Source organism: Protopterus annectens, chromosome 1.part2 (assembly GCF_019279795.1).
Source record: "Protopterus annectens isolate FY-2018-M chromosome 1.part2, PAN1.0, whole genome shotgun sequence".
NCBI classification, from domain to species: domain Eukaryota; kingdom Metazoa; phylum Chordata; order Ceratodontiformes; family Protopteridae; genus Protopterus; species Protopterus annectens.
The window spans coordinates 611,148,562-611,175,585 of record NC_056727.1 but is presented as its reverse complement, the minus strand read 5'-3'; the positions used below and the strand labels follow the sequence as shown (position 1 = coordinate 611,175,585).

The 27,024-nt window shown below is 40.3% G+C and overlaps 1 protein-coding gene across 1 annotated transcript in view; it reads left to right on the top strand.

Moving 5' to 3' along the window:
- The window catches only part of LOC122792394, a 431,766-nt gene that overhangs the window by 230,804 nt on the left and 173,938 nt on the right, over positions 1-27,024 (top strand). Inside the window, exon 9 of the mRNA XM_044060182.1 lies at positions 14,420-14,605. Coding sequence (XP_043916117.1) covers positions 14,420-14,605 — 186 coding nt within the window. The remainder of the gene's footprint in view (positions 1-14,419; positions 14,606-27,024) is intronic.

Below are 27,024 nucleotides of genomic sequence, written 5' to 3'. Positions count from 1 at the left end.
GGGCAAACTTATACAGCTAACAATATGTCCAACATAATAGGTCACTGAGAAAACACCAAAAAAGGGGCCAAGCATTAACAACACAGCTAAAGCATGCAATTGAAACCAGAAAAAAATAGAAAAAAAAATAAAAAAAATACAGAGTTCTTCCAGTGTCTATGTCTGGTAATTTTTTTTTTACTTTTATTTTTTAAAACAAAGTAGTAACTTTTGAAGTTTTGAACTGCTTTATACTGGTTCTGAATGCCGGATTTTAGTTAATTGTTCTGTTTTTGTAACAAAGAACTGAAGACAGCTTACTAGTACTACTATTACTACTACTCTCTCTCTCTTTCCCCTTGTCTGGGGATCAGCTGTCCTCATTGCATCTCTGATTTTGTTTATGTACTTTTTCATCATGTGCCTCAAAATGGGGATGTGTCTAGAAGTCTGGGATGTGAGGTGGATTTACCAGAACCACTTTTTCTTTTGTGGAACTTTATAAGGTAAAGGACTAGAAGTGGAGATATCCATTGTCCATTTACTCTGTTGGGAGTGACGCTAAGGTAATTTATAAACTATTCAGTTTATGTTTATGCTAGAAAGTTTGACTTGTTCTTAGGGGAGAGAGGGAATTTATTCCTATTTTCCTTTTTAAAGCTCTAAAACTAAAAACACAAGGTATGTTTCTGCGGGGGGAGGGGGGGCACAAAGTGCAACACATGAAAATTGCACTATGTTTCTTCAATTTTTTTTTCTGGTTGCCTGAGAGTTCTAGTTGCTTGAGTTATGCTCATCTGAGAGTTTACTATATTAAAATTATTGTTTGGCCCATCTTCATGCAGTGGGATAACTACTGCCTTTTCCCAGAATAATAGTACATTATCATTGCTGGAGCCTTCCTGTGTCCTGACAGAGTACTCTTCAAACTACCTCGAGATATACAGAGCTAAGTATATTTTTCTGGCATTTCAGAGTTGTGTACTGTTAATTGTTGCTTGACTAATTTTATATCATTGCTGGCTGACCAGAGTTGTGCACTGTTATTTTTGCTTCACTGTATAGTTTTTCAGATCTCTGCTTAAGGTGTTGGTTTTCCCACCTCCCCCTATTTCTTTATGTCTTAAGTTGGTATCGGTTCATAGGTTGGTACTAGGCTGTCAGCCCTAGGGCCTATACAAGCCTAGCCATAACAATTGCCTGGTTATTTCTTCCCACATTATTTACTTCCCTGGACCCCTGTCTAGCAGGGTGACTGACGTGATCCCTGGGGTGCATTTCCTTTCTCCCATCCAGTCATCAAGGTTCCTTTTGAAGAGGGCCAAAGAGGTGCTCTGCTTGACATGTATGGGCATGGGCAATCTGTTCCAGAGTCTGGGGAGTCTCTGGGTCAGGAACCTATCCCTTCAGCATGTTTTGTTTATTGCGATGACAAGGTTTAGATCCCTGGAGTGTGTGGCTCTGAGGGATTTGGGATTTCTTTAAGTGTAGCATGTCCAACAGCTCTGGGTTTGACATGGCCTTGTATGTTAAGCAGAGATCACCTCGGAGTAGACAATATGCGACAGAGTATAGCTGGAGTTTTTTAAGGTGGTCAGCATAGGGCATCTGCTTTAGGCCTGTGATTCTTTTAGTGAGGTATTTCCAGTTGTTGCAGATGTCTTCAGAGGTACATACCAAATGGGGCATTGTATTCTATAATGGGTCTAATGAGGGATGAGTACAGTGGGACAATGACCTCCTTTTTTCTGGATGAAAAGCCCTTAGTGATGAGGTGTGCCACATAGAAGGATTTCCTGACTGTTGTGGTGATGTGGTTATTGAAGGTGAGACCACTGTCCACCTGTGTCCCTAAGTTTCTTATCACACTTTCAGTGTTTAGTGTACTGCCCCCTATGTGGTAATTCATGGGTACATGTTTTTTCCCAAAGGGGATAATAATACATTTCTTGGCATTGAGCTTGAGCCCATGGCTCTGGCACCAAGCATCTGTTTCTGTAAGGCCCTTTTGTAGAGTATCGACATCATTTGGGGATTCAATAATGGCTCCCAGTTTGCAGTCATCTGCAAACTTTGTTAGACAAAGTCCCTTGGTGTTGGCCTGTACTTCAGAGAAGTAGATGCCAAACAAGAGAGGTCCGAGGACTGAATCCTGAGGTAGTCCACTTGTCACTTCTCTGGAGCTGGATTTGGAGTCAGCTACTTTTACAGTGTGGGTTCTGTCAGTAAGCCAGTTGGCAACCCATCGAGTGAAGTAGGGATTAATGCCCAGCTTAGTAAGTTTATCTATGATTTCAGAGTGGGGGATAGTGTCAAACACCTTGGCGAGGTCCAGATAAGCTGTGTGGACTGCATTACCCTCGTCCATGGCTCTGGAGACTGATTTGAGGAAGTCAATCAGGTTCAGGAGACAAGACCGGACCTTCACAAACCCATACTGGGTGGGGTCCAGTGTTTTAAGGTTGCCAATGTCTTTGTTTATAAGTTCCATGATAATACGTTCCATGGCCTTGCAGATCAGGCTCGTCAGACTGATGGGGCGGTAGTTCACAGGATCCAAGGTGGATCCCCCCTTGTGGAGTGGGATAACTGTAGCTGTGCGCCACTCAGTGGGCATGAAGCCTGAGGTGAGGGTATGATTAAACATGACACTTAGGTGAGGTGCCAGTTCATTTTGTAGTTCATGTAGTACACAGCCTGGGATGTCATCTGGTCCCATGGATGCTGTATTCTTAGCTTTGGAGAGTGTGTTTTTTACCTGTGTGGCCATTATTACCAGAATTTGGCAATCTTCTGGTATTGAGATGGGCCATTTAGGGGGTGAGAAGGGGGTGAAGTTGGCACTGAATCGATCTGCCAGGATATTGGCAATATCCTTGGGATCAGTATATTTAATGCCATTCTGTTGTAGCTCAGAGCAGATCTGAGCATTGCCATTTAGATTCTTGACATAGTTATAGAATGCCTTGTGGTTGTCTTTGGAAGGATCTCAGCTTCTTACTGAGGCTGGTAAGGGAGTTTTTTGTATCCTGGGATTTTCCTCTTTTCCTGCAACAGTTTCTTCCTTTTGTTGTAAAGTTTGTTTATGGCAGGGGACCACCAGATTGGCTTCCTTTTTTTTGGAGGAGAGCATCTTGGTTCTATTTGGGATGGCACGATTCATGCATGAGTGGATGTGCTCGTACAGTGCTTTAGTGTAGGACTCAGCAGTCGAACTTTCAGTTCCCGTCTGCATGGGTGTCATGAAGTTTGTAACTTCTGACTTTAGTAGCATGAAGTTGGATATGGAGAAGTTTTTTATGGAGGTTTCCTTACTGGGGGGTGGAGGTGGGATGTGGATGTTAAGGGTGATTAGCTTATAGTCTGACCTGACCAATGAGGGGGTGACCATAGCTGTGGAGCATCGATTTCCCATGTTGGTAATGACAAGGTCTAGGATATTGGAGCCCCTTGTGGGACTATGGATTAGTTGATCCAGGGCATTGGAATTTATGAATTCCAAGAACCATTGGGCAAAGGTGTTGGTACACGAGTAGTTTTCCCAGTTAATGGCAGGGTAGTTGAAAACACCCAGTATTAGGTTGTTTGGTTGTATATTAATATTTTCCAGTATGTTTAGAAAGGTGTAGTGAGAATCTTGGGGCATGGTGGGGGATCTGTAGCAAGCTACAGTTTGGATTGCAGTCTTACCTAGTGTTAGTTGCACCTGGAGAATTTCAGATGCATTGTGTTGGGCAACTAACCTGGTGGTGTGAATATCCTTGGTGAATATGGACACTCCTCCACCTTTAGTGTTTCGATCCTGGTTTGGTGGTCGAAAAGTGTGGTAAGAGTTGTAGCCTGGTATTGCAGGTGTGCTCTCTGGAGCCTTGAACCAGGTCTCAGTTACTGCACAGATATCGATGTTCTCCATTTTTAGGAGAGCCTCGAGAGAGTGCATTTTTGAGGTTTAGACTTCTAGCATTGAGTAGCATTACCTTCAGATTTTGCATGCTTGTACCTGTTATGGTGGTGGTGGTTTTGTCCTTTGAACTTTGCCTAAAAAGGCACTATAGGGGTGGCAAGAGCCTTTGCCAGTAACCTGAATCCCAAGGGCAACAGGTGCAGACCATCTCTGTCAAAGCATCATGGTCTGTCGATCATGTCGTCCCAGGCAGACAGATACTGGATCCCCTTTGAATGACACCAGAAGCTTAGCCAATTGTTGAAGTCAATCATTTTGTCCTTATATTGTGGTATCATTCTGGGTGAAGGCAGGATGCTACTCAGGGCTAGGGTCATCTTCCATGTCTCTTTTCATGTAGTCCAGGGAAGGTACGTCTCAAGTCATTCACTCCAACATGGACAATGACAGAGTCATATTTGTACTTGTGGAGTGACTTGAGTGCATGAGTTATGTGGCAGATCCTGGCACCCAACAGGCAGCTCAGTGTAATTTTCTCCTTATTCAGCCTGGTGAGTGAGACATCAGTGTGCCTGACTATAGAGTCACCTATGACTAAAATGTTAGGTACGTTGTCTTGCCTTAGAGGCTGTTTCTGGGTGGCACACTGGTGTCGTGAGCTATGTGACACTTTGGTTATGATTGGTGTTTGTTTGCGTTTCAGCTTTGGAGGTCCTTGTTGCTTGGTCAGGTTACAGTTAAGGGCCTCCACATATGTGGATTTAGTGTTGCTATGTGTGGGTGTTGGTGGTGTGAGTTTAGAAGGGCTATGTGTTGCTTGAGGTGTAGTGTGGGTGTTAACCTTCTCCTCTTGACTGTCTAGCACAATCTTGGGTAGATAGAGCTTTGCTTCCAGTTTGGCTATGTAAGTGCATTTCTCACAGGTTGTAGTGTTGGGTGGTAGGAGGAGACGGTTGTCTGTGTACATGAGGCAATTGCTGCATTGCCCCAGTATGCCCAGATTCACCAGGTGGACAGGAGAAATCAACAGAAGCTGACCATTTGGTGCTTTATTTTTTTAAAGTACAGGAGCTATTTTCCCTTACCTTAGCAAGGTACTTTGCAATTATAGGCCGTTTAGTGCCTATGATTAATTTCTCCTTATTAATAAGGAGAGTTGAGTGCTTGTATCAGTTTAAGGCTTCCTAGTGCTTTCCAGCAGGTATTAGAGCAAGTGCTAGTCACAGGGATGCTTAAAGATAAGATGAAAAAAAATGGTTTATCCTAAAAACTGCAGTGTGCATTAGAGAAGTTAGATGTGAAAGTAGGTAACTTAAATTTTACCGGTCTAAAAAGTTAAGTTTTAGTGGAGAGTCACTATTTTTAAAACAGCAAGATAGATTGAAAGGGGGGTGATCACGTTTGTATTCCAGTACTATGGAATACAGTAGAATGGCCAATAAATTTAAATAGTTGAAGGGGAGTGATTTCACAAAATGATAATTTTGTGCTTACTCACACAAGCCAGTGAAAGCAGAGACGAAATGAGATATATGGTCAAATTAACATAAGAGGCAGGCAACAAGAAAGACAGTGGTATTTAAGAAGACAACAGTGACAGGATGGAAGGGTGGGGAAAAAATTCTGCCTGACTCACAAGAGACAGAGCTGTGGAGTCTTTTGAAGTTTTAATATGCAGTTAAAAGCAGAACACAAGCAAAACACAAGGTAAAGAAAACAAATCACAGCACTCAAAATATAAAAAGGCAATAAACTAATACAAAATACAAAAAATAAAAAGTAAACTAGCCTTTCCCTCACAGCAAAGTGTAGCAGAGTCTGGGTGAGCCTTTCCAATAAAGCTCTGAAATGTTTTAATTTACCCCTTAAATAGAAGGTTTAGTTCCTAGCTCCACCCCCTCAGTTCACAAATGATTAAACTTAAGTGACCTCTTCTGTCTTATGTATGAGTCCTTAATTGATCAGTTCTAATTTCTGCCTGACTCACAAGAGACAGAGCTGTGGGGTCTTTTGAAGTTTTAATATGCAGTTAAAAGCAGAACACAAGCAAAACACAAGGTAAAGAAAACAAATCACAACACTCAAAATATAAAAAGGCAATAAACTAATACAAAATACAAAAAATAAAAAGTAAACTAGCCTTTCCCTCACAGCAAAGTGTAGCAGAGTCTGGGTGAGCCTTTCCAATAAAGCTCTGAAATGTTTTAATTTACCCATTAAATAGAAGGTTTAGTTCCTAGCTCCACCCCCTCAGTTCACAAATGATTAAACTTAAGTGACCTCTTCTGTCTTATGTATGAGTCCTTAATTGATCAGTTCTAATTTCTGCCTGACTCACAAGAGACAGAGCTGTGGGGTCTTTTGAAGTTTTAATATGCAGTTAAAAGCAGAACACAAGCAAAACACAAGGTAAAGAAAACAAATCACAGCAGTCAAAATATAAAAAGGCAATAAACTAATACAAAATACAACAAATAAAAAGCAAACCAACCTTTCCCTCACAGCAAAGTGTAGCAGAGTCTGGGTGAGCCTTCCCAATAAAGCTCTGAAATGTTTTATTTTACCTCTTAAATAGAAGGTTTAGTTCCTAGCTTCACCCCCTCAGTTCACAAATGATTAACCTTAAGTGACCACTTCTGTCTTATGTATGAGTCCTTAATTGATCAGTTTTAATTTCTGCCTGACTCATAAGAGGCAGAGCTGTGGGGTCTTTTGAAGTTTTAATATGCAGTTAAAAGCAGAGCGCAAGCAAAACACAAGGTAAAGAAAACAAATCACAGCACTCAAAATATAAAAAGGCAATAAACTAATACGAAATACAACAAATAAAAAGCAAACCAACCTTTCCCTCACAGCACAGTGTAGCAGAGTCTGGGTGAGCCCACATCCTGTGTGGTATCTGACTATCTCAAGGATTACTTGCATAAAATTAGACCCTCTTAGTAACAGCCTGCATATCACTGCTGGAGCCTTCATGTGTCCTGTCAGAGTGCTCTTCAAACTATCTGGAGATATACAGAGCTAAGTATATTTTTCTGACACTTCAGGGTAGTGTACTGTTAATTGTTGCTGGACTAATTCTATATCATTGCAGGCTGACTTCAGAGTTGTGCACAGTTATTTTTGCTTCACTGTATAGTTTTTCAGATCTCTGCTGAAGGTGTTGGTTTTCCCCACCTCCCCCTATTTCTCTGTGTCTTAAGTTGGTATAAGTGGTTTTACAACCTCTGTGTTATCTGACTATCTCAAGGATTACTTGCATAAAATTAGACCCTCTTAGTAACAGCCTGTATATAATTGCTGGAGCCTTCCTGTGTCCTGTCAGAGTGCTATTCAAACTATCTGGAGATATACAAAGCTAAGTATATTTTTCTGGCACTTCAGGATAGCGTACTGTTAATTGTTGCTTGACTAATTTTATATCATTGCAGGCTGACTTCAGAGTTGTGCACAGTTATTTTTGCTTCACTGTATAGTTTTTCAGATCTCTGCTGAAGGTGTTGGTTTTCCCCACCTCCCCCTATTTCTCTGTGTCTTAAGTTGGTATAACTGGTTTTACATCCTGTGTGTTATCTGACTATCTCAAAGATTATTTGCATAAAATTAGACCCTCTTAGTAACAGCCTGTATATCATTGCTGGAGCCTTCCTGTGTCCTGTCAGAGTGCTCTTCAAACTATCTGGATATATACAAAGCTAAGTATATTTTTTCTGGCACTTCAGGGTAGTGTACTGTTAATTGTTGCTGGAATAATTTTATATCATTGCAGGCTCACTTCAGAGTTGTGCACAGTTATTGTTGCTTCACTGTATAGTTTTTCAGATCTCTGCTGAAGGTGTCGGTTTTCCCCACCTCCCCCTATTTCTCTGTGTCTTAAGTTGGTAAAACTGGTTTTACATCCTGTGTGTTATCTGACTATCTCAAGGATTACTTTCGTAAAATTAGACCCTCTTAGTAACAGCCTGCATATTTTTGCTGGAGCCTTCCGATGTCCTGACAGAGTGCACTTCAAACTATCTGGAGATATACAGAGCTAAGTATATTTTTCTGGCACTTCAGGGTAGTGTACTGTTAATTGTTGCTGGACTAATTTTATATCATTGCAGGCTGACTTCAGAGTTGTGCACAGTTATTTTTGCTTCACTGTATAGTTTTTCAGATCTCTGCTGAAGGTGTTGGTTTTCCTCACCTCCCCCTATTTCTCTGTGTCTTAAGTTGGTATAACTGGTTTTACATCCTGTGTGTTATCTGACTATCTCAAGGATTACTTGCATAAAATTAGACCCTCTTAGTAACAGCCTGCATATCACTGCTGGAGCCTTCATGTGTCCTGACAGAGTGCTCTTCAAACTATCTGGAGATATACAGAGCTAAGTATATTTTTCTGGCACTTCAGGGTAGTGTACTGTTAATTGTTGCTGGACTAATTTTATATCATTGCAGGCTGACTTCAGAGTTGTGCACAGTTATTTTTGCTTCACTGTATAGTTTTTCAGATCTCTGCTGAAGGTGTTGGTTTTCCCCACCTCCCCCTATTTCTCTGTGTCTTAAGTTGGTGTAACTGGTTTTACATCCTGTGTGTTATCTGACTATCTCAAGGATTACTTGCATAAAATTAGACCCTCTTAGTAACAGCCTGCATATCACTGCTGGAGCCTTCATGTGTCCTGACAGAGTGCTCTTCAAACTATCTGGAGATATACAGAGCTAAGTATATTTTTCTGACACTTCAGGGTAGTGTACTGTTAATTGTTGCTGGACTAATTTTATATCATTGCAGGCTGACTTCAGAGTTGTGCACAGTTATTTTTGCTTCACTGTATAGTTTTTTAGATCTCTGCTGAAGCTGTTGGTTTTCCCCTACCCACCCTCCCTATTCCTGTCTTTCTTTTTTTAATTTGAAGGCTTTTGCAGTTGCCCGCCCCCACTGTAGATTTGATCTGGGACACTCCCTCCAGTCCCATCTCTTTACCTCATTCTACCTAATAGACTCCTTCTGCACTTGTTTTTAGCCATTTTTAATTTAAGTGCATTTTTTAAAACTGTTTGGTCTAACATTGCTACATACTCAAGTGTGCTAGCTTGCACTGCATTTGAATTGTTTTTACTGCTATTTTAGCTACTTTTCTGTATAAAAATGTCTAAGCCTGTTTCCTACCTTTCCTGTAACTAGTGTAGTCCAGATTCAGATTTGCTGTATCCAGGACTTTATGTAAGTTTCTTTGCCCCCCAAGCTTTGGAGGGAAGCCTTCTAGCTTATCAGTGGGAGTAGTAAGCACTAGGTAACCTATCTACCACATAAGGAGTGGTTCTGGCCCAGAAATTGTAGTTATTGGCCGTTTGGGCAGTTTTTCCATCTCCCTCTCAACTTTCTGATTTAAAAGCCTGCATTTGCACTTGTTTCCCCCCTTTCCTGTAACTAGTTTAGTCCAGATACATATTCTTAGTTTTAGCACTTGAATTTGCTTACTCGTGATCAGCAATTGTTCAAAACTTGTTGTAAGCACTAAATAAGCTACTAATTACTACAGCACTCAGCCTTCCTCATTACCTAGAGGAAAACAGTTTTGGTACTTACTTTTCTCACTTGCTTAGAGAAAAACAGCTCTTGTACTCACTTTACTCACTTATTTAGAGAAAAATATTTTTTTATTCAGGCATGTCCAAGGACCAGCTCCCAGTGTTCTCTCCTGCCTATCTGATGAATCTGGGCATCTTGGGGCAATGTAGAAATTGTCTCATGTGCACAAACAACCCTCTTGTCCTACCACCCAAGACTACAACCTGTGAGAGATGCACTTATCTAGCCAAACTGGAGGTAAAGCTCTCTCCAACCAAGACTGAACATGACAGTCAAGAGGAGAAGGTAAACACTTGCACACTCATCACATAGTCTCACTAAATCTACACCACCAAAATCCACACATAGAAACACAAAAACATTTATGGAGGCTCTCAGTAATAATCTGCTCAAGCAACAGAGACCTCCAAGCAGAAATGCAAGCAACCTCCCAGCACAACCCAAATGACACATAACCCACAGACTCAGTGTGCCACTCAACCACAGCCAATAAGGCAAAACAACGTGCCCAACACACTAGTCATAGGTGACTCTATAGTCAGGCACACTGATGTCCCACTCACCAGGCTAAACAAGGAGAAGGTTACTGTCAGCTGCCTGTCGGGTGCCAGGATCCACCACATAACCTATGCACTCAGGTCACTCCACAACAAGTACAAATATGACTCTGTCATTGTCCATGTTGGTGTGAACGACCTGAGATGTACCTCCCTGGACTACATTAAAAGAGACATGGAAGAGCTCTCTGATCTTGTAGCCCAGGCAGTTATGACCCTAGCCCTGAGTAGCATTCTGCCATCACCCAGAATGATACCGCAGTAGAAAGACAAAATGATTGACTTCAACAATTGGCTAAGCTTCTGGTGTCATTTTAAAGGGATCCAGTATCTGTCTGCCTGGGATGACATGGTCGACAGACCATGATGCTTTGCCAGCGATCACCTGCACCTGTCACCCCTGGGATTCCGGATACTGGCTAAGGTTCTTGCTGCCCCTATAGTGCCTGTTTTAGGCAAGGTTCAAATGACAAATTCACCACCATAACAGGAACAGGCAAGCAAAAACTGAGGGTGATGCTACTCAATGCTAGAAGTCTAAATCTCAAAATGCACTCACTCGAGGCACTCCTTAAAATGGAGAACATCGATATCTGTGCAGTGACTGAGATCTGGTTCAAGGCTCCAGACAGCACCCCTGCACTACCAGGCTATAACTCATACCATACTTTTTGGCCATGTAACCTGGACTGGAACACCAAAGGCAGAGGTGTGTCCATATTCATTAAGGATATCCACACCTCCAGGCTAGTTGCTCAGCATAATGCAGCCGAGGTTATCCAAGTGCAACTAACTCTGGTCAAAACTGCAGTCCAAATTGTAGCTTGCTACAGATCCCCCACCATGCCCCAGGATTCCCACTCCTCTTTTCTAGATGTACTGGAAAATATAAGGGTTCAACCAAACACCTTAATAATGGGCGATTTTAACTACCCCACCATTAACTAGGAAAATTATTCATGTACCAACTCCTTTGCTCAACGCTTTTTGGAATTCATAAACTCCAATGCCCTGGATCAACTTATCTACACCCCCACCAGGGGCAACAATATCCTAGATCTAGTCATTACCAACATGAGTGATCGGTGTTCCACACCTGAAGTCAACGCCTCATTGGTCCGATCCAACCATAAGCTAATTACCCTAGATATCCACATCTTGCCCCTACCCCCCATTAAGGAAACCAGGGTAATAAATTTCTTCAAAGCCAACTTCATGCTTCTTAAGACAGAAGTGGTGAACTTCATGACACCCATGCAGATGGACAATACAGTTATGACTACTGAATCCTACACAATTGCAGTTTATAAGCACTTACACAAGTGCATGGATCATGCTATCCCAAACAGAACCAAGACGGTATCCTCCAAAAAAAGGAAGCCAATCTGGTGGTCCCCTGTCATAAACAAACTGTACAACAGAAGGAAGAAACTGTTGCAAAAGAGAATAAAATCCCATGAGTGGAGGAGCTCCCTAGTCAGCCTCAGTAAGAAGCTGCGATCCCTGATAAAATCCTCCAAAGCTAGTTACGAAAACAAAATCGCCACTGATTCTAAAGACAACCACAAAGCATTCTATAGCTATGTCAAGAATCTCAATGGCAACACTCAGATCTGCTCTGAGTTACAGCACAATGGCACTAAATATACAGACCCAACTGATATTGCCAACATGTTGGCAGATAGGTTCAGTGCTAACTTTACCCCCTCTCACCCCCTAAAGAGCCCATCTCTATACCAGAAGAATGCAAAGTTCCTGTAATCACGGCTGCACAGGTAAAAAACACACTCTCCAAAGCCAAGAACTCAGCATCCATGGGACCAGACAACATCCCAGGCTGCATTCGACATGAACTACAGAACGAACTGGCACCCCACCTAAGTACCATATTCAATCATAGCCTCACCTCAGGCTTTGTGCCCGCTGAATAGCACACAGTGATGATTATCCCACTCCACAAGCGGGGAGCCACCACGGACCCCAGAACTACCACCCCATTAGCCTGACAAGCCTGGTCTGCAAGGCCATGGAACATATCAACATGGAACTTATAAACAAAGACATTGGTAATCTCCAAACTCTGGACCCCACCCAGTTTGGGTTTGTAAAAGGCAGATCATGTCTCCTAAACCTGATAGACTTCTTTGAAGCAGTAACCAAAGCCATAGAAGAGGGTAAGGTGGTTCATACAGCCTATCTAGATCTTGCCAAGCCTTTCGACACCATCCCCCACTCTGGAATTATAGATAAACTCACTAAACTAGGTATAAATCCCTTTGTCACAAGATGGGTTGCCAACTGGCTCACTGACAGAACCCACACTGTGACAGTAGCAGACTCCAAATCTGACTTCAGACCAGTGACAAGTGGAGTACCACAGGGTTCAGTCCTGGGTCCTCTCCTGTTTGATATCTACTTCTCTGAAGTACAGGCTAACACAGAATGTCTTTGGATAACAAAGTTCACAGATGACTGCAAACTAGGAGCCATAACTGAAACTCCTAAAGATGTGGGCATCCTACAAAAGGGTCTCACTGAGACAGATGCCTGGTGTCAAAGCCATGGCCTCAAGCTCAATGCCAAAAAGTGCATCGTCATTCCCTTTGGTAAAAACTCTGAACCCATGAACTACAACATAGGCGGTAGTCTACTTAACACCGAAAGTGTGATAAGAGTCCTTGGGACACAGGTGGACAGTAGTCTCTCCTTTGATAATCACATCGCCACAGTAGTCAGAAAATCCTTCTAAGTGGCACACTTCATCACAAAAGGTTTCTCATTCAGAAAAAAGAGGTCATTGTTCCCCTCTACACATCACTCATTAGACCCATTACAGAGTACAACGCCCCTTTTGGTATGTACCTCACAAGACATCTACAACAACTGGAAAGGCCACAGAAATACCTCACAAAGAGGATTACCGGCTCAAACAGATGTCCTATGCAGACCGTCTCAAAAAACTCCAGCTTTACTCCGTCGCATATCGCCTACTCAGAGATGATCTCTGCCTAACATACAAAGCTATGTCAAACCCAGAGCTGTTAGACATACTCCACTTAAAGAAGTCCCAATCCATCTGAGCTACACGCTCTAGGAACCTAAACCTTGTCACCACAATAAACAGAACATGCTGGAGGGATAGATTCCTGTCCTAGAGATTTCCCATACTCTGGAACAAACTGCCTGTCTATATCAAACAAAGCTCCTCATTAGTACTCTTCAAGAAAAATCTTGATGATTGGATGGGAAATAGGAAATTCACCCCGGGGATCACTTCTGTGGCTCCGCTCGATAGTGGCATAGGAAAATAATTTTCTTGGGTGGCAAAAGCCAGGGTACCTTTTGGCTGGGCTTGTATAGGCCCTAGGGCTGATAACCTAGTACCTACCTATGAACCTACATAGAACTAACTTATGCTTTAGTTAACTTGGATAGAGATGTGGTGTGCAAGGCTAAAGTGGGCCATTTGGAGAATTTCTGGAGAGGCATTATCAGATCCTGTTGAACACTGAGGTTTTCTTTTCTTTAGCAAGAATATGACAGTTAATACAATTAATAGTTTGAGTGTGAAGAATTGGTTGACCAAGATCATGTGTGGAATGAGGGTTTAGAACTTGGCCATTTCTGTTTGGAACCTGAAGGAAAAAACTTTGTCAGCTTTGTCAGGTACCTTTGGAGGTAGAAGAGTTAGCTATATTTGTGTACTTGAAGTAAGTAGGATACCTGTGCTATTCCTGAAGGTGATGACGTAGGTGTTCAAAGATCTCTTTCACCCTTGAGTTATATTATGAGAAAAATGAAGAGTTAACAAGCTAGTACTGTCTGCTTAGAGTTGGTACTGACACTGGTGGACAGTGTTGAAAGGACAGGTTAAAATCTGATGCCAGAGGCCAATGGCTGTGGCTTGGAATGCACTAATACATGGGTATGCTGCACGAAATGCACAAGTAACATGAGGTGGACTTCTTAAAAATTGGTCTCACAGTGCTGTTCCAGATGGATATATTCTCTTGCGCCATATAGTTTCCAACATGAAGTGCTCATCTAGTACAATGTAAAATGCATAATAAGGAAGCATTCTGGAAACAGTGCCCACTGTACTGAACAGTGATAAAGGGGACTATTCCTGAATGTAATAGCAGGCTGTGGTTTGTGTCCAATTGTAGAATGTAACAGATCAGTAAAGCTTGAGAATTCTGCCCTCAGAATGATGCATTCCATGTAATATTGCAGAAAAAGTATGCAAACTTGAGTATTAGTAAGACCCATTAACCATTCAGTTCTCCAAGTCTATGTCTTCCCTGCATTCTCCAAATGTCAGTATATTAATTGCATTTAGTCTCAAAGAAATCCTTTGTATCACTGCATTAAAGACATGCCACTTAACTTTCTTCACAGATGTTCAGTATATTGGAAGCACCGTCAGAAAACATGCCTAATACAAATTCTGTGGCAGCTCTGAGCTTGACAGAAGATACTGATGACTGGGAAGATGATGAAAATAAAATTGTGCAAGTGACTAAACAAATGGCAAATCAGGTGTGCTACATGGCCCAGTTTCTGAGGAATCAGGGACCCATTCAGGTAAGCATACTGAATGACCTTAACAACTTATAGCTCTAGTATAATTACAAAGTGTTTAAGCAATTGGTGGTGGTGTTACATATCAAGACTTGCACAATGAAAATCCAGAACCAGTTCCTCATTCTGTAGTGGATCATGTACTGATACCAAAAAGAGTCACTGTCTGCACTTGTGATGAATAGGTCTCCATCACTGCACTGTTTTTTTCAGTTTAGAATTCTGAATTGTTCTCATTGCTTCTTCTATGTTTCTTTCACCAAGAATGAACAAGCTTGTTTTATATAACAAAGATTGGTGCAGAATGTAAAAAGTACATCTTTTAAAATTTTTTCCCTAAATGCTTAATTCTTATTTTGTTTATTAGGCTATCCCAGCTATAATTCTTTCAAATATATGATTAATGCTTGGCAAAACATTTGCCATTGTCTAAGTTGCTAGCACATACTGAATCAACAAATGAGCATTAACATAAACTGAAGAATAGTATATTCTGTTGCTGGGGAGTTGTCCCCCCCTACCGAACCTCCAGACTTTTATAACTCAGACATTACTGCAGATAAGCAAAGTGAAATCTCCAAAAGCAGTAACTTTTATGAAAAACTGTTTTTGTTCCTAAAATAAAGGAATTGCCATTGCTAGACTGTCACTGAAACAGTCTTTGAAGTACAGAACAATAACCTTGTTTCTCATATCTGCGAATGATCTGTTGATGAGTTGTTTTACTGAACTGTTAAAATTTGCCTTTTGAAACAATCTATTTTCATTCGTAGTATTAGGCAGTGTTGTCATTTATAGACTTCTAAGTTGAAAGCTAACTGTCTATAACTGTATAATGTCCTCTGCACACTTTTTGTACCTTCTGCCCCCCCCCCCCATATTTGTTTCATTTCTAGCTCATAAAAGCAGGTAGTGAAATAACCACTACATCTACATTGAGTATCGTTTTTAAAGCTTTTCTTTCTCGCTGTTCTGATTGTTGGCATATTTACTGCTTGAACTTTACCATATTCTTAAAGTTCATTAGGGGGCATAGGGACAATGCTTAAAAACTGAAATAAGGTTCTCAATGTTGTGAAATCTTGTTCTTCTACAATACAAAAAAATGATTTGATCTGGTAAAGGCATCCTAGAGTTCTCTGACATTTGATCACAAAAGAATACATTATGTGTTGGGGCTGTTATTGTGCTCATCTGTGTTTGTGATATTACTTTATGCAAAATGTGAAAATTTTAAGAATAATAAACAGTCTTAAAAGTTTGTTATAGCTTAATGTCTACAAAAGCACAAATAAAAATAAAACCAATATTCTGAAGGAAACTGCTATGTAAACCACAACAAAATAAGTAATACTGCCCCCCCTTAACCAGGAATTCATCAGTCAAACAAAAGTAGTGGAATGAGTTATTAATTATAGAACAGAAGAAAAGCATAGGACACTAAAATCAAGTCACATTCTTGATCTAAAGTACTAGAAATTGTACATTTGTACAATTATCATTGTAAGCTGTTTAAGTAAATAAGCCAGATGAATATTTCCATCTAATATGTGCTCATTTTTTTTCTAATAAGAGGCTATATAGACTTAACAAGTATGCAAGTAATATGCTGTGGAGTCAGAAATGTAAGTTTATGTAAGAAAAACAGTAAGGATTTTAAAGGAATGTGTGAAGCAGTATTTAAAAGAAATTAAATATAAAGTGAATGTATTACACAATCATACAAGGGACAAATGAAGGCCTAATTACACATTTTAGGTTTTGGAGAGTATACTATGGGCTGTATTCTGTAATGTTCATGGAATCCAGCGCATTATGCCGATATCAGCAGAAAAGTTTCGGATTAGCATGTAATACGTAAATATGCCACAGTGAACTTAGAATACCTTGGCACATAACAAAGTTTCTCAGTAGTAACAGTGCACAGTATATCAGTAGCTACTCCATAAGTCATGAAAAACGTCTCGCAACGCTTGATGTACATTTACAAAACTACAGAAAGAATATCACAATCTAAGTAGCCTGACATTCATAAATACATACAACTACAAAATATCTATGTAACTGTCTTAATATTAAAATATATTAGCTATTATTTTCAAATTCCATCTCCATAAATCTAATAAAAAAATTAATAAAGGTGAAGGCCAATCATGATGCCATATTGCCACAGCAAACATTAGCTAACAATGGGAAAAACAGACATAGGTTATGGGTGAAGAACAGGGGCACACAAGAGGTATGTTGGAATAGGAAAATATGAGGGACAGTCAGAGGGGCATGGGGATTTTTTTTAAGTGGGAATAAGCCCTATTTTTTATTTTCTTAAGAACAGAAGGAAGGGTAAAGATAGGGAAAGAGGAAGAGAAGGCCAGCACAGCAGGTGTACCCACAGAACAAATACCACAACACATGACAGACAAAGGTTGGAAATAAACAGTAAGGATAGGTTAGTTATGCAGACAGCACCCTGCACAACACAGGCAATGGAAAATTGTCAAACAGAGTGGGGATGCATACCAGCCATTGTGAAATGCAGAAATACATATACACCTATGCACTACCACATTATGACATGTTGCAAACTGTTTGCGGTCATGCCTGAATGCATATGACCAGTGGTAGATGTGTGTTGTAGGGTAATAAATAGAGATCACAGTACACATTGGATAAATAAACCAATACTAAAGTAGTCTGTCTGTAGTGCAAGTGTAAACCAAGCAATATCACAGATGAGCAAATGCAGGTCTTGGAATGCTAGATAATACCAGCAGAAGACAAAACAGAACCTCCAACCATGCATGTGAAAGACAAACAACCAAGCACAGTGCCAAACAGTAGTACTAAAGTAAAGAAGCAAACAGGCTGCTAATTACACAAGTAGGGCTACACAAACCGAACAGATGTGTAATGGAATGCACATGTCACACACATATGCTATGACAAAGGCAACACACAGTTGTATACATATATGCATGACCTTCAGTGGCCTAACAGGAAATTAGAATATCAATACACATACACACACACCAATGACATGTAATAATAATATATGGTCACAAATCTAACATTAATGTTATAAAAAAAAATCAGGTTGTGCACATGAATTTCAACAATGTACACTAATAAATATGTAACACACAAGTATAACAAGAACAGAGATGTATTGCAAGCAATAGCCAGCAACTTGTGTGCATGTTTCCTGCATAATGGCCATAGAGTTGGCATATGTTGACCTTGTAACCAAACTAATACATGAAAATGGACAAGAATTCCAACAGATGAACATATCTGCAAAATATATTACATACCTACAAAGGTAGAAGGGAAGTGAATAACATGGGTCCATATCAATGGCATTTAATCTCCATAGGCAAATGATAAAGGAAGTAAGGTAACACATTGCAAATGCATGTGTGCACCACATAGGATGGTGTTGAAATCAACCCAAAATCCATTGAAGCAAATGGTCAATGTACATCACATGGGCAAACCACATTGCCAATGTCAACAAAAATGGGCATGTTTAAATCACGCACACAGTATTGTGCAATCATACAACAGCAAGAGGCATAGGTATGCAAGCTAAGAACTGGTATCACATACACATATACTGCCATGCCAGTGTAAAGCAACATGTGGAATAAACCCCTGCATTTATATGTCACTGACCCTGGTCATTACTGAGCTGAGGACAGTCCTGTGAGCAACATTACAGGACATTAACACAAAGTCAGTGACTGCTTACATTTCAAAAGTATGATGATGTTTCCCTATAGATTGGAATATGTGCAGATACATGTACGTAAGCCAATGAATATGTACACCATTTTCAGAAAGGTGTGAATTTATGTGAATAATGAATGGATGTGGAAATGTAACATAGACCAAAGACGGCATACTGTACTGTACTGTTGTTGAATAAATTATCATTACCACAATGTATACATGAATGTCACATTAGCGGTCTATACATTAAGTAAAGGGGGACTGTCTGTGTGTATGAGATACATTTATATGGCCCATCATGGCTTCAGCATTGCCAGCACTTGTCATACACAATACCATTATGTCAGTGGAACAGTATGACAACTGTCATCCAAATTACAGGGGTAAGGGCATGTCCCCCTGTTGCACATACATGATAAGGCAATATGCAAATCATACCCATACTACTGAGTTAGTGGTGAAATATGGGCAACATGTTGTTTACGAGTTTCTGTCAGTGACATGCATGTTTACAGTGGAATTGTTGTTGCAGCAGTAGCTGCATGTTAACTGACAAAACTCCTGGACAGCTGAATGTTGAAGGACAGTCTAATATGGTAATGTGTGGCATGCACATGTTGAAACATAATGGCAAATGTCACACAATATCTGCATTGTATTGTATGTTTGGACCTGTAACACATAAGCATGGCAGAAAAACTGTATGCACCCACAAGTGTGCATACACAATCCAGTCACTGATATGGCAAACACTGTGGTGGCAGCATTACACAAGTGGCTCAAACAGACACTACTAATGGAGTTGAGGTACTGCCTTGATGGGGATGAACATCACGAATGATCTCTCAGGCTATCTGCCTAAATGAGTCACACATAGCCCATGACATAACCTGAAAGAAATTCCCTGTCATGTCCCTCATCTGTGTATAAAACACATCGGTCACGACCTCCCAGATCTGCTCCAAATAATCATCTTGCTGTGGTTCCTGGCATCATCTCCTTTGAGGTGTAGCAGGAATGATGTCATATGCAAGCACAGCTTCCTCATCATCATCGTCATCTCTGCCATGGTTGTTGTCATCAGAGGACTCCGGCAGTAGCCTGGCATGCACTCGTCACCAATGTTTGATGGGTGATCATCCACGGGTCCCATGCTCTGTCAAGATGAATCACAACATAGGACAGAAATTACATATGCATACCTGATACTACCTGTCTGCATAACATACCCACTGTGACACAATGAACAGGCAGAAAACAGTAATTATGAAACCTTACAATATGTTATGGTCATAGTCAAGTATATCACCATATGCAATGTATGTCAGTAATCAAAATCATAACAGTGAAAAACAAATGTCTATCAGGGTGCACATTCCTGTGAAAGTCATAGTTAAACTGAAAGTGATGTGCACATTGCAGTTTAACAGACATTAAGTAACATCCCGTCGACATGTTAGGCCTGCATAGGAGAATATGAAAATAAAAGTATATTAGCATCCATTGCAGGTTTCATTTCAAAGACATTCTCAGATGAAATGGCCCAAACATTATTAAGTAGCACAATTATAATTAAGAGCTTTGCTGCTACTGGATGGCTCCTCATGCACACAACAACTTCCCTATGTCCCATCATCTACACTTATGGATATTTTCAGTACCGGAACATGTCAGGGACACTGTATCCATCACAAAATGTGAGTAGCTTACTCAAGGTCATGCTATGCATGCATAACATAGCTTACCAGTGGAAATCATGACATGACCTGAACAGTTGTTTATTCACCAGCATTAAGCATGACAAGCATACGCAAAGCCAGCACACATGCCTATCCTGACATTAGAAGTGAAGCATGCCATGACACTGTCTCACAACATTCACATGACTCTACTATGCAAAACAAAACTGGGAAACAACAGCATAATAGTAGTATTGGGACCTGCACTGTTTAATACTGATCTATGCCTCAGTAAATTTTCCTCCTGACTGTGTGACAGAATATCAGTATTTCCATGTTTTCACCTTGAATATTTGCCCCGAACATTTGTTTGTGTATGAATGTCAAATGTATTCTATGTATCTTTGCATATGAGTCATATGAACAACAACCAATTAATATTGTTATAATATAGACAGAGTGAGATGACAATACCATGGAAAATATAAAAGCCATATGCCAAACAGCTGAGCCAGGCAACATCAATTTAAGGAATACAACATAGTAATTATGTTCAGTCCTAAACACAACAGCCTGCGACACATCATAACCTAGTATATGTTGTACAAACAGTATTGTCTGTCTATAAATGTATGCATGACCCCCATACATTTATTAGCAATCACAACCCTGCAAAACAGCCTGATGCTGCTTGTTGATAATATAACAGACATTTAGAAATGTTGCAAACAAATGCCGACGTACTCAAGTATCTTCAAACACAGGATGCAAGTAGATGCGATACTCATGATAAACTGAAGGACATGCCAAAAAGGCTGCCAAAAACAGTGTGAATAGTGACACAGCAAACATTTATTCAGTACATGAATGGGAAGGCTATACATAACATATTGGTCACTGAGAACTAAATTCACAAATACAGACATGCTAACACATACATTGCAAACAGAAAGCAAACAACTATAAACTTGCATGTGAAACAGCCTTGTTAAAAAGCACTGTGACAATTACACATAACTGACTGTCATTTAGGTTGTGGCCTACATTTCAAAACATATCTTCAGCAAACATGGCTTACTGCAAAATTATATTTAAATATTATTTTAGGTAAATTATACTTGTAAGCACAGGTATTGTGTCAGTATTGCACTTACCTTACTGATGCATGATGTAGTCCTACATTATAAGTAATATACATAGTAATGTAAAAAATACGAGCCTGTAATGATGATTAGATCTATTTTATTTATAAAAACAGACAAAGTAATCAACATACCTTTCTCTATCCAGTGTTCCTCCAGCCTGTGCATCCCTCAATGCAGAGGCTGGTTGCAAGCCCTGTCCTCATTACCTGCAAAAAGAAAATAGCATGTATGAATGATGTAGTTTTCAAATAATAGTGATATACACTGCTCAGATCAGTTTCTCAAAATTTCATGTTGAAGAAAATCACCATACACATTGTGTAGTGCTATACATGCAGCCCTTTACATCTTGGAACAGAACTGAACACAGATTGGAGGATGTGAGATTAAAGCCTGCAACTCTAAGCTATATCTACACTATAACCCTGACAGCTAACTTACTGGTTAGTCCCTCTTGCCTGAGATAATATAATAGAAATGCAGTGAAAAGAACTGGAATTATGAATGTGCAAGAATGGGGTACTAATAGGGATCACGGCTTAAGCTTTACAAAAAGGGCAACATGATGTGTCTTCATAAAAATAAGTTGTAAGCATGAATGCATGTCAGCACAATGGTCACAACTGAAAATTTTCATCCCTCAGAGAGTGGAACACTGTTATGTAACATATAGCTGCTGTTAGCAGACAGTTACAATGTACTGTACATCATGGACACAGTAATGTATTTTATGTAGGAGAACACAAAACATATACAGATATTTATTAGCAAAGTATATATCAAAACTCATTCACAGTGTATCTCCCTGTTCTATATTCCAAATGTATATCTGACGATCTCTTCAACATCGCAGTCAGGTACAACACCTTCAATACTGTCACAGGTGCACCCGTCAATTTGTCAATCTCATGATCCCCTCTACCTTCCCCTCTAACCTCACTCCTAAGTAAATTCACAATATATTTAAACTCTACCACTTAGACTAACTGCTTCACCTTCACCTACAGAGAGCAATCCACTCTGTTCCAAAAGAGAACCATAAATTCAGATTTGAGGATGCTGATTTTCATCCCAGCTATGTTACACTCAGCAGTGAACCACTTAAGCATATCCTGGAGATCACAGTCCCTTGAGGCCATAAAGAATGTCCTTTGCATACAACAAAGATGCAACCCTCATGTCCCCAAATTAGATAGTTCCTAAACTCTGACTATGGCCTGAGATCCACTACCTGAAAACCATAAATAGTAGGAGAGAAAAGACACACTCAAGGTGAGAAAGTCTCTGTTTATACATTCCTCTGTATTAGGTAAACCACATAATTCTTCCATTGCTACAGATAAGGCCACACCTGATGTACTGTGTGCGGGCCTGGAGACATTGCAGAGATCAGAGTACTGAGGTGGATGACAGTAATCTCTGAATGAGCACAAATGTGATCAGAAGAATGGAATATTAAGTAACCATGGAAACATTAGACATGCAGATTTTAAAGGAAAGACTTGAGCAGAAAAATATAATAAAAGTGCACCATATTTTACTGGGACATGAAGTGAGGTGAACCTAAGACGGAAGGACAAAAAAGAGAAATTAAGGTCAACAATGGTAAATGGACGATAGAAGTTTTAAGATGATGGAGCCTTGGAACAGCCTGCCACAAAAGTAATGACATAAACATTAAATGAAGGATTCATTAAAGCTTTTGATGATCACACCAGTAGATAATGGAGTGGGGGGGGAGTGGCAACAGTGCAGGATTCCCTGCAGTAGTCATCTTGGCTCATTTCTGACCATATGTTTTTGTAGCTGTTCACACAGAGGGAAACAGAGGAACTCATGACATATCTTCTCATAACAGGAAGAGAAAAGCACTGAAATGAGAGGTCAGCCACATCAAATAATTAAATTTAGTAGATATTCAGAGGTTGCCATACCCAGAAAGTCAAAGTAAGAGAGGAGCAGACTTACTGGGAATTAGAAAAATAAAACAGTACAAATTAAGAAGTTATTTTAGACTGAATGTCATAATTACTGGAGAGATAAAATACAGATAAAGCACTAAAGGAAGGGATGAGCTTCAGTCATGACAGCAAAGATTCTGAAAATGTATTCATCAATATGGATTTAGCAGTCAAATACACGTACAGCAAGAATGGTATAAAAGAAGAGAACAAAGTAAAGTTGTCCAAACTTGAGTCTAACTACATAAAGTCTGTTAACACTGGTTAGAAAATCCACTAGACTATGGAAGAATTCAGTCTTAGGCATCAAGAGACAGGGTACATATGAAACTGACACTGTGGGTGCTGCAAAAAGCACGTTTGGCTAACATCAAAGAGTGAAACAATACTAATTTCATGAACTTTAATCATACCTGACTTAGGAATTGGGTCCATTCCTATTATGGTACAGTAAAAGCACCATTATCCGGGACTCAAGCAACTGGCACTCTTAAGCAACTGGCATTTGATTGGCTTGTATGCCTGCATACACGCCAATCAAAAATTGCAAAGTGGAGCCACTTCTACTCAATGAAGAACAGCCCGCAATTCTGCATTGAGTAGAAGTGGCTCAGCTTTGTGATTTTCTGATTGGCTCATATAAGAGGCCCTGCTTTGCAATTTTTGATTGGTCTTATGCTGGTATATGAGCCAATCAAAAATCGCAAAGCATATCTCAAGCAACCAGAATATACACTTAACTGGCATCTACCAATCCCCATGTGTGCCACTTAAGTGAGACTTTACTGTACTAGAAACCCAAAAGACTTGAAGAAATTAAACTGGGAGGAAGCTGTATTCTGACTTCAAAGTTTAGTCAGCTGATCTTTCTGCAGTGGTGAGAGGAACAAAGGAGTGGGGGTAGGTATGTGTGTGTTTTTCATTAGTACATGCCCATGATTCCTGTTTATCTTTTATTAAGGGGCACAGTTTTACTTTGAGGATGTATTGCTTTTTGAACTATAAAAGGGTTACAGAAAATAACACCGCAGCCATAAGAATCTGTGATAGAATGTAGCACAACTCAACACCTTTTTGTCCATCTGCTCACCATAAGGTATACCCTCAGTCTTCCATTTTTGCTTATTAGGCCACAATGGCATTACCACTTTGCTAAAATCCAGGTTGGCCCAATTCACCTCTTGTCTGTGGTCTACTCTGGTCATTGAATCAAGGAATTCAATTTAATTTGGAAATACTTTCTGGCACAATAATACCTCATGGCATAGTATGGCAATATTTTTAAATGATTAATTTTTAATTGAAAGGAGACTGAGACATGCTGACTATTAATTGCTGATATGTACTTCCCAATAAGATTACTTCTAACTACAAAATGCTATACTATATATATTTTACATCCATTTTTAAAATAGAAGCTAATACTGTTAGGATTAACAAATACTCTATGAGGTATGCATATTTACAAAACTGTTTTAAAATTCAGTGTCTGTGCTGCTCTAACATGTCACAATCTGTATTATAATTAAAAACAAACACACTTGTTATTCACCATCACCAACCCCTTTTTCCCATTTTTTACATGGGACCTGGGTGCCATATCACTTGTTGCCCTCTCTCCCTATTTAATGCCACTCTACTAACTTCTTCCACAGTCATGCTTGACTGTTGTAGGTGTTCTTTCACACTATCCATTCTCTTTGCTGGATGCCCTCGTTTCCTCTTGTCTTCTTTCTGTCTGTCCCAAATCTTCTTCACCAGATTGTTTTCTGCTTTCCTCCTTATGTGCCCAAACCATTTTAATATGTTCTCTTTGATCTTCTCTGTAATTGGAGCTTCTTTGGCTTCTGCACAGATGTTCTCATTTCTTCATCTGTCCCACAGTGTGCATCCTACTACCTGTCTCAGGCATTTTATCTCCATCACCTCGAGCTTCCTCAACTGCTCTGCCTTTACTGTCCAGGTTACTGTACCATACAGTAGTACTGCCTGCACCACTGATGGGTACGCCTTACTTTTCAGCATCTTTGGCATTCTTCTGTCATACACTACCCCTGACATTCTGTGCCAGCTGGCTGCAACCCCTCTGATTCTAGCTTTGACCTCCTCATTCAGACTTCCCTTCTCCTCAACCAACCTCCCAGATACTTGAAGCTGTTAAGCTGTTCCACTATTTTCCTTTCTATCTTAACTCTCAACTTCTTCTGCTTTCTGCATTTGCTGCCATTACAACTGTCTTATCTGTACTCAGTTTCATCCCATGTGCCTTCAGTTTTGCAGTCAATTCCCCTACCCTTTGCTGAAGTTCTTCTTCAAAGTCTGCGTGTAATGCCACCTCATCTGCATATAGCAACTTTGTTGATCTGTCTCCTCCAACCTGTTTGCTAATGTAGTCCATCACTAGTATGAACAGCAGTGGGCTCAGAGCCAAACTCTGATGCACACTCACTCCCACTGGGAACCCCTCTGTAAGACCTAACACTGTTCGTACTTGAGTCATTGGGTTCTCATATATAGCTAGCCCTAGTTCTACCAATGTTTCTGGAACTACAAACCACCACAGGACTGTCCAAATCAGCTTTCTTGGGACCTTGTCATATGCCTTCTCCAAGTCTAGGAATGCCCAGAAGGACTCTTTCCTTATTTCTAGCTTCTTCTCAAGTATCTGCCTCACTGCAACCATTGGGTTGGCTATGCTGCATCCTGATCTGAATCCAAACTGCTCATTTCCCATCTTACTTTCTACTACTCTGCATATTCATTTATCAATCACTCTCTCCATAACTTTCATGCAGTGTGATAAGGGTTTGATACCTCTATATTGCCCACAGTTGTGAATGTCCCCTTTCTTCTTAAATACTGGCACTAGTATGCTTATTCTCCAATCATCTGGGGTATAGTTTTCTCTCCATACTGCTATAAGTACTCTCAGGAGCCATTTCTCCCCTATCTCACCCAACATCTTGATCATATCTGCTGTGATGTCATCTGAGCCTGCTACTCCTGCTGCTTTCCCTGACTTCATTTTCCTTACTGCTGTTCTTATTTCTTTAATGGTAGGCTCCGCCTTTTCTTTGACAGTAAGCTTTGTCTGGGGCAGTATAGCTTCTGTGAGGTTTTCTTTATTCAGAAGCTGCTGGAAGTACTCCCTCCATCTCCCTTTGATGTCCTGAGGACTGGTGAACATGCTGTTGCTGGCATCCCTTATGAAGGCTGCCTGACTATCTTCTTTATCCTTCTGCCTTTGCCTTGCAACCTGATATAGTTTCTTTGTGCCATCTTTAATGCCTTGCTCTTTGCTATTGCACCTCCTTTCTTATCTTATCCTCTTTGTTAGCCACCCAGTACTCCTTCCTGGGCTGGTCTGTCTTTCCTATGTCCCATGGTTTCCTGCACTCCTTTCTTGTGATAACTTCCTAGAATTCTGCATTCCACCACTAACTTTTATGTATCTTTTCCATACCTGGCTCAACTACATATCTGTTCTGTAGCCCTTACACATACTGTTTTTAGGCATTGGCATTCTTCTTCAGCTGCAGCTATTTTCTCTTATAGATAGGTTCATAGATTAGTACTACGCTAAATGCCCTTGTGAGCCATTTCAAGCCTAGCCAATTATCCCTTGTGAGACTCAAACCCTGCACCTTGTGTTTGTAAGGCAAACACCTTAACCATTAAGCCACCCTCCCAACATCTCACCAGTATTCCACCTTCCAAAGTACCCTGAATAGTGTTTACAGATGGTGTTTTGTGTTTGTACTGATTGAAAAATCATTCTAGTGTTTCACCTCTCCTAAAGGAGAACTGGCACCTAGGACCTAAAAGGTTACTATGCTGATCATCAGCCCATAAGACGTCCCAGTGTTGCTGAATGAGATCCATAAAGCGAAAAGTATTGCGGCCATAAC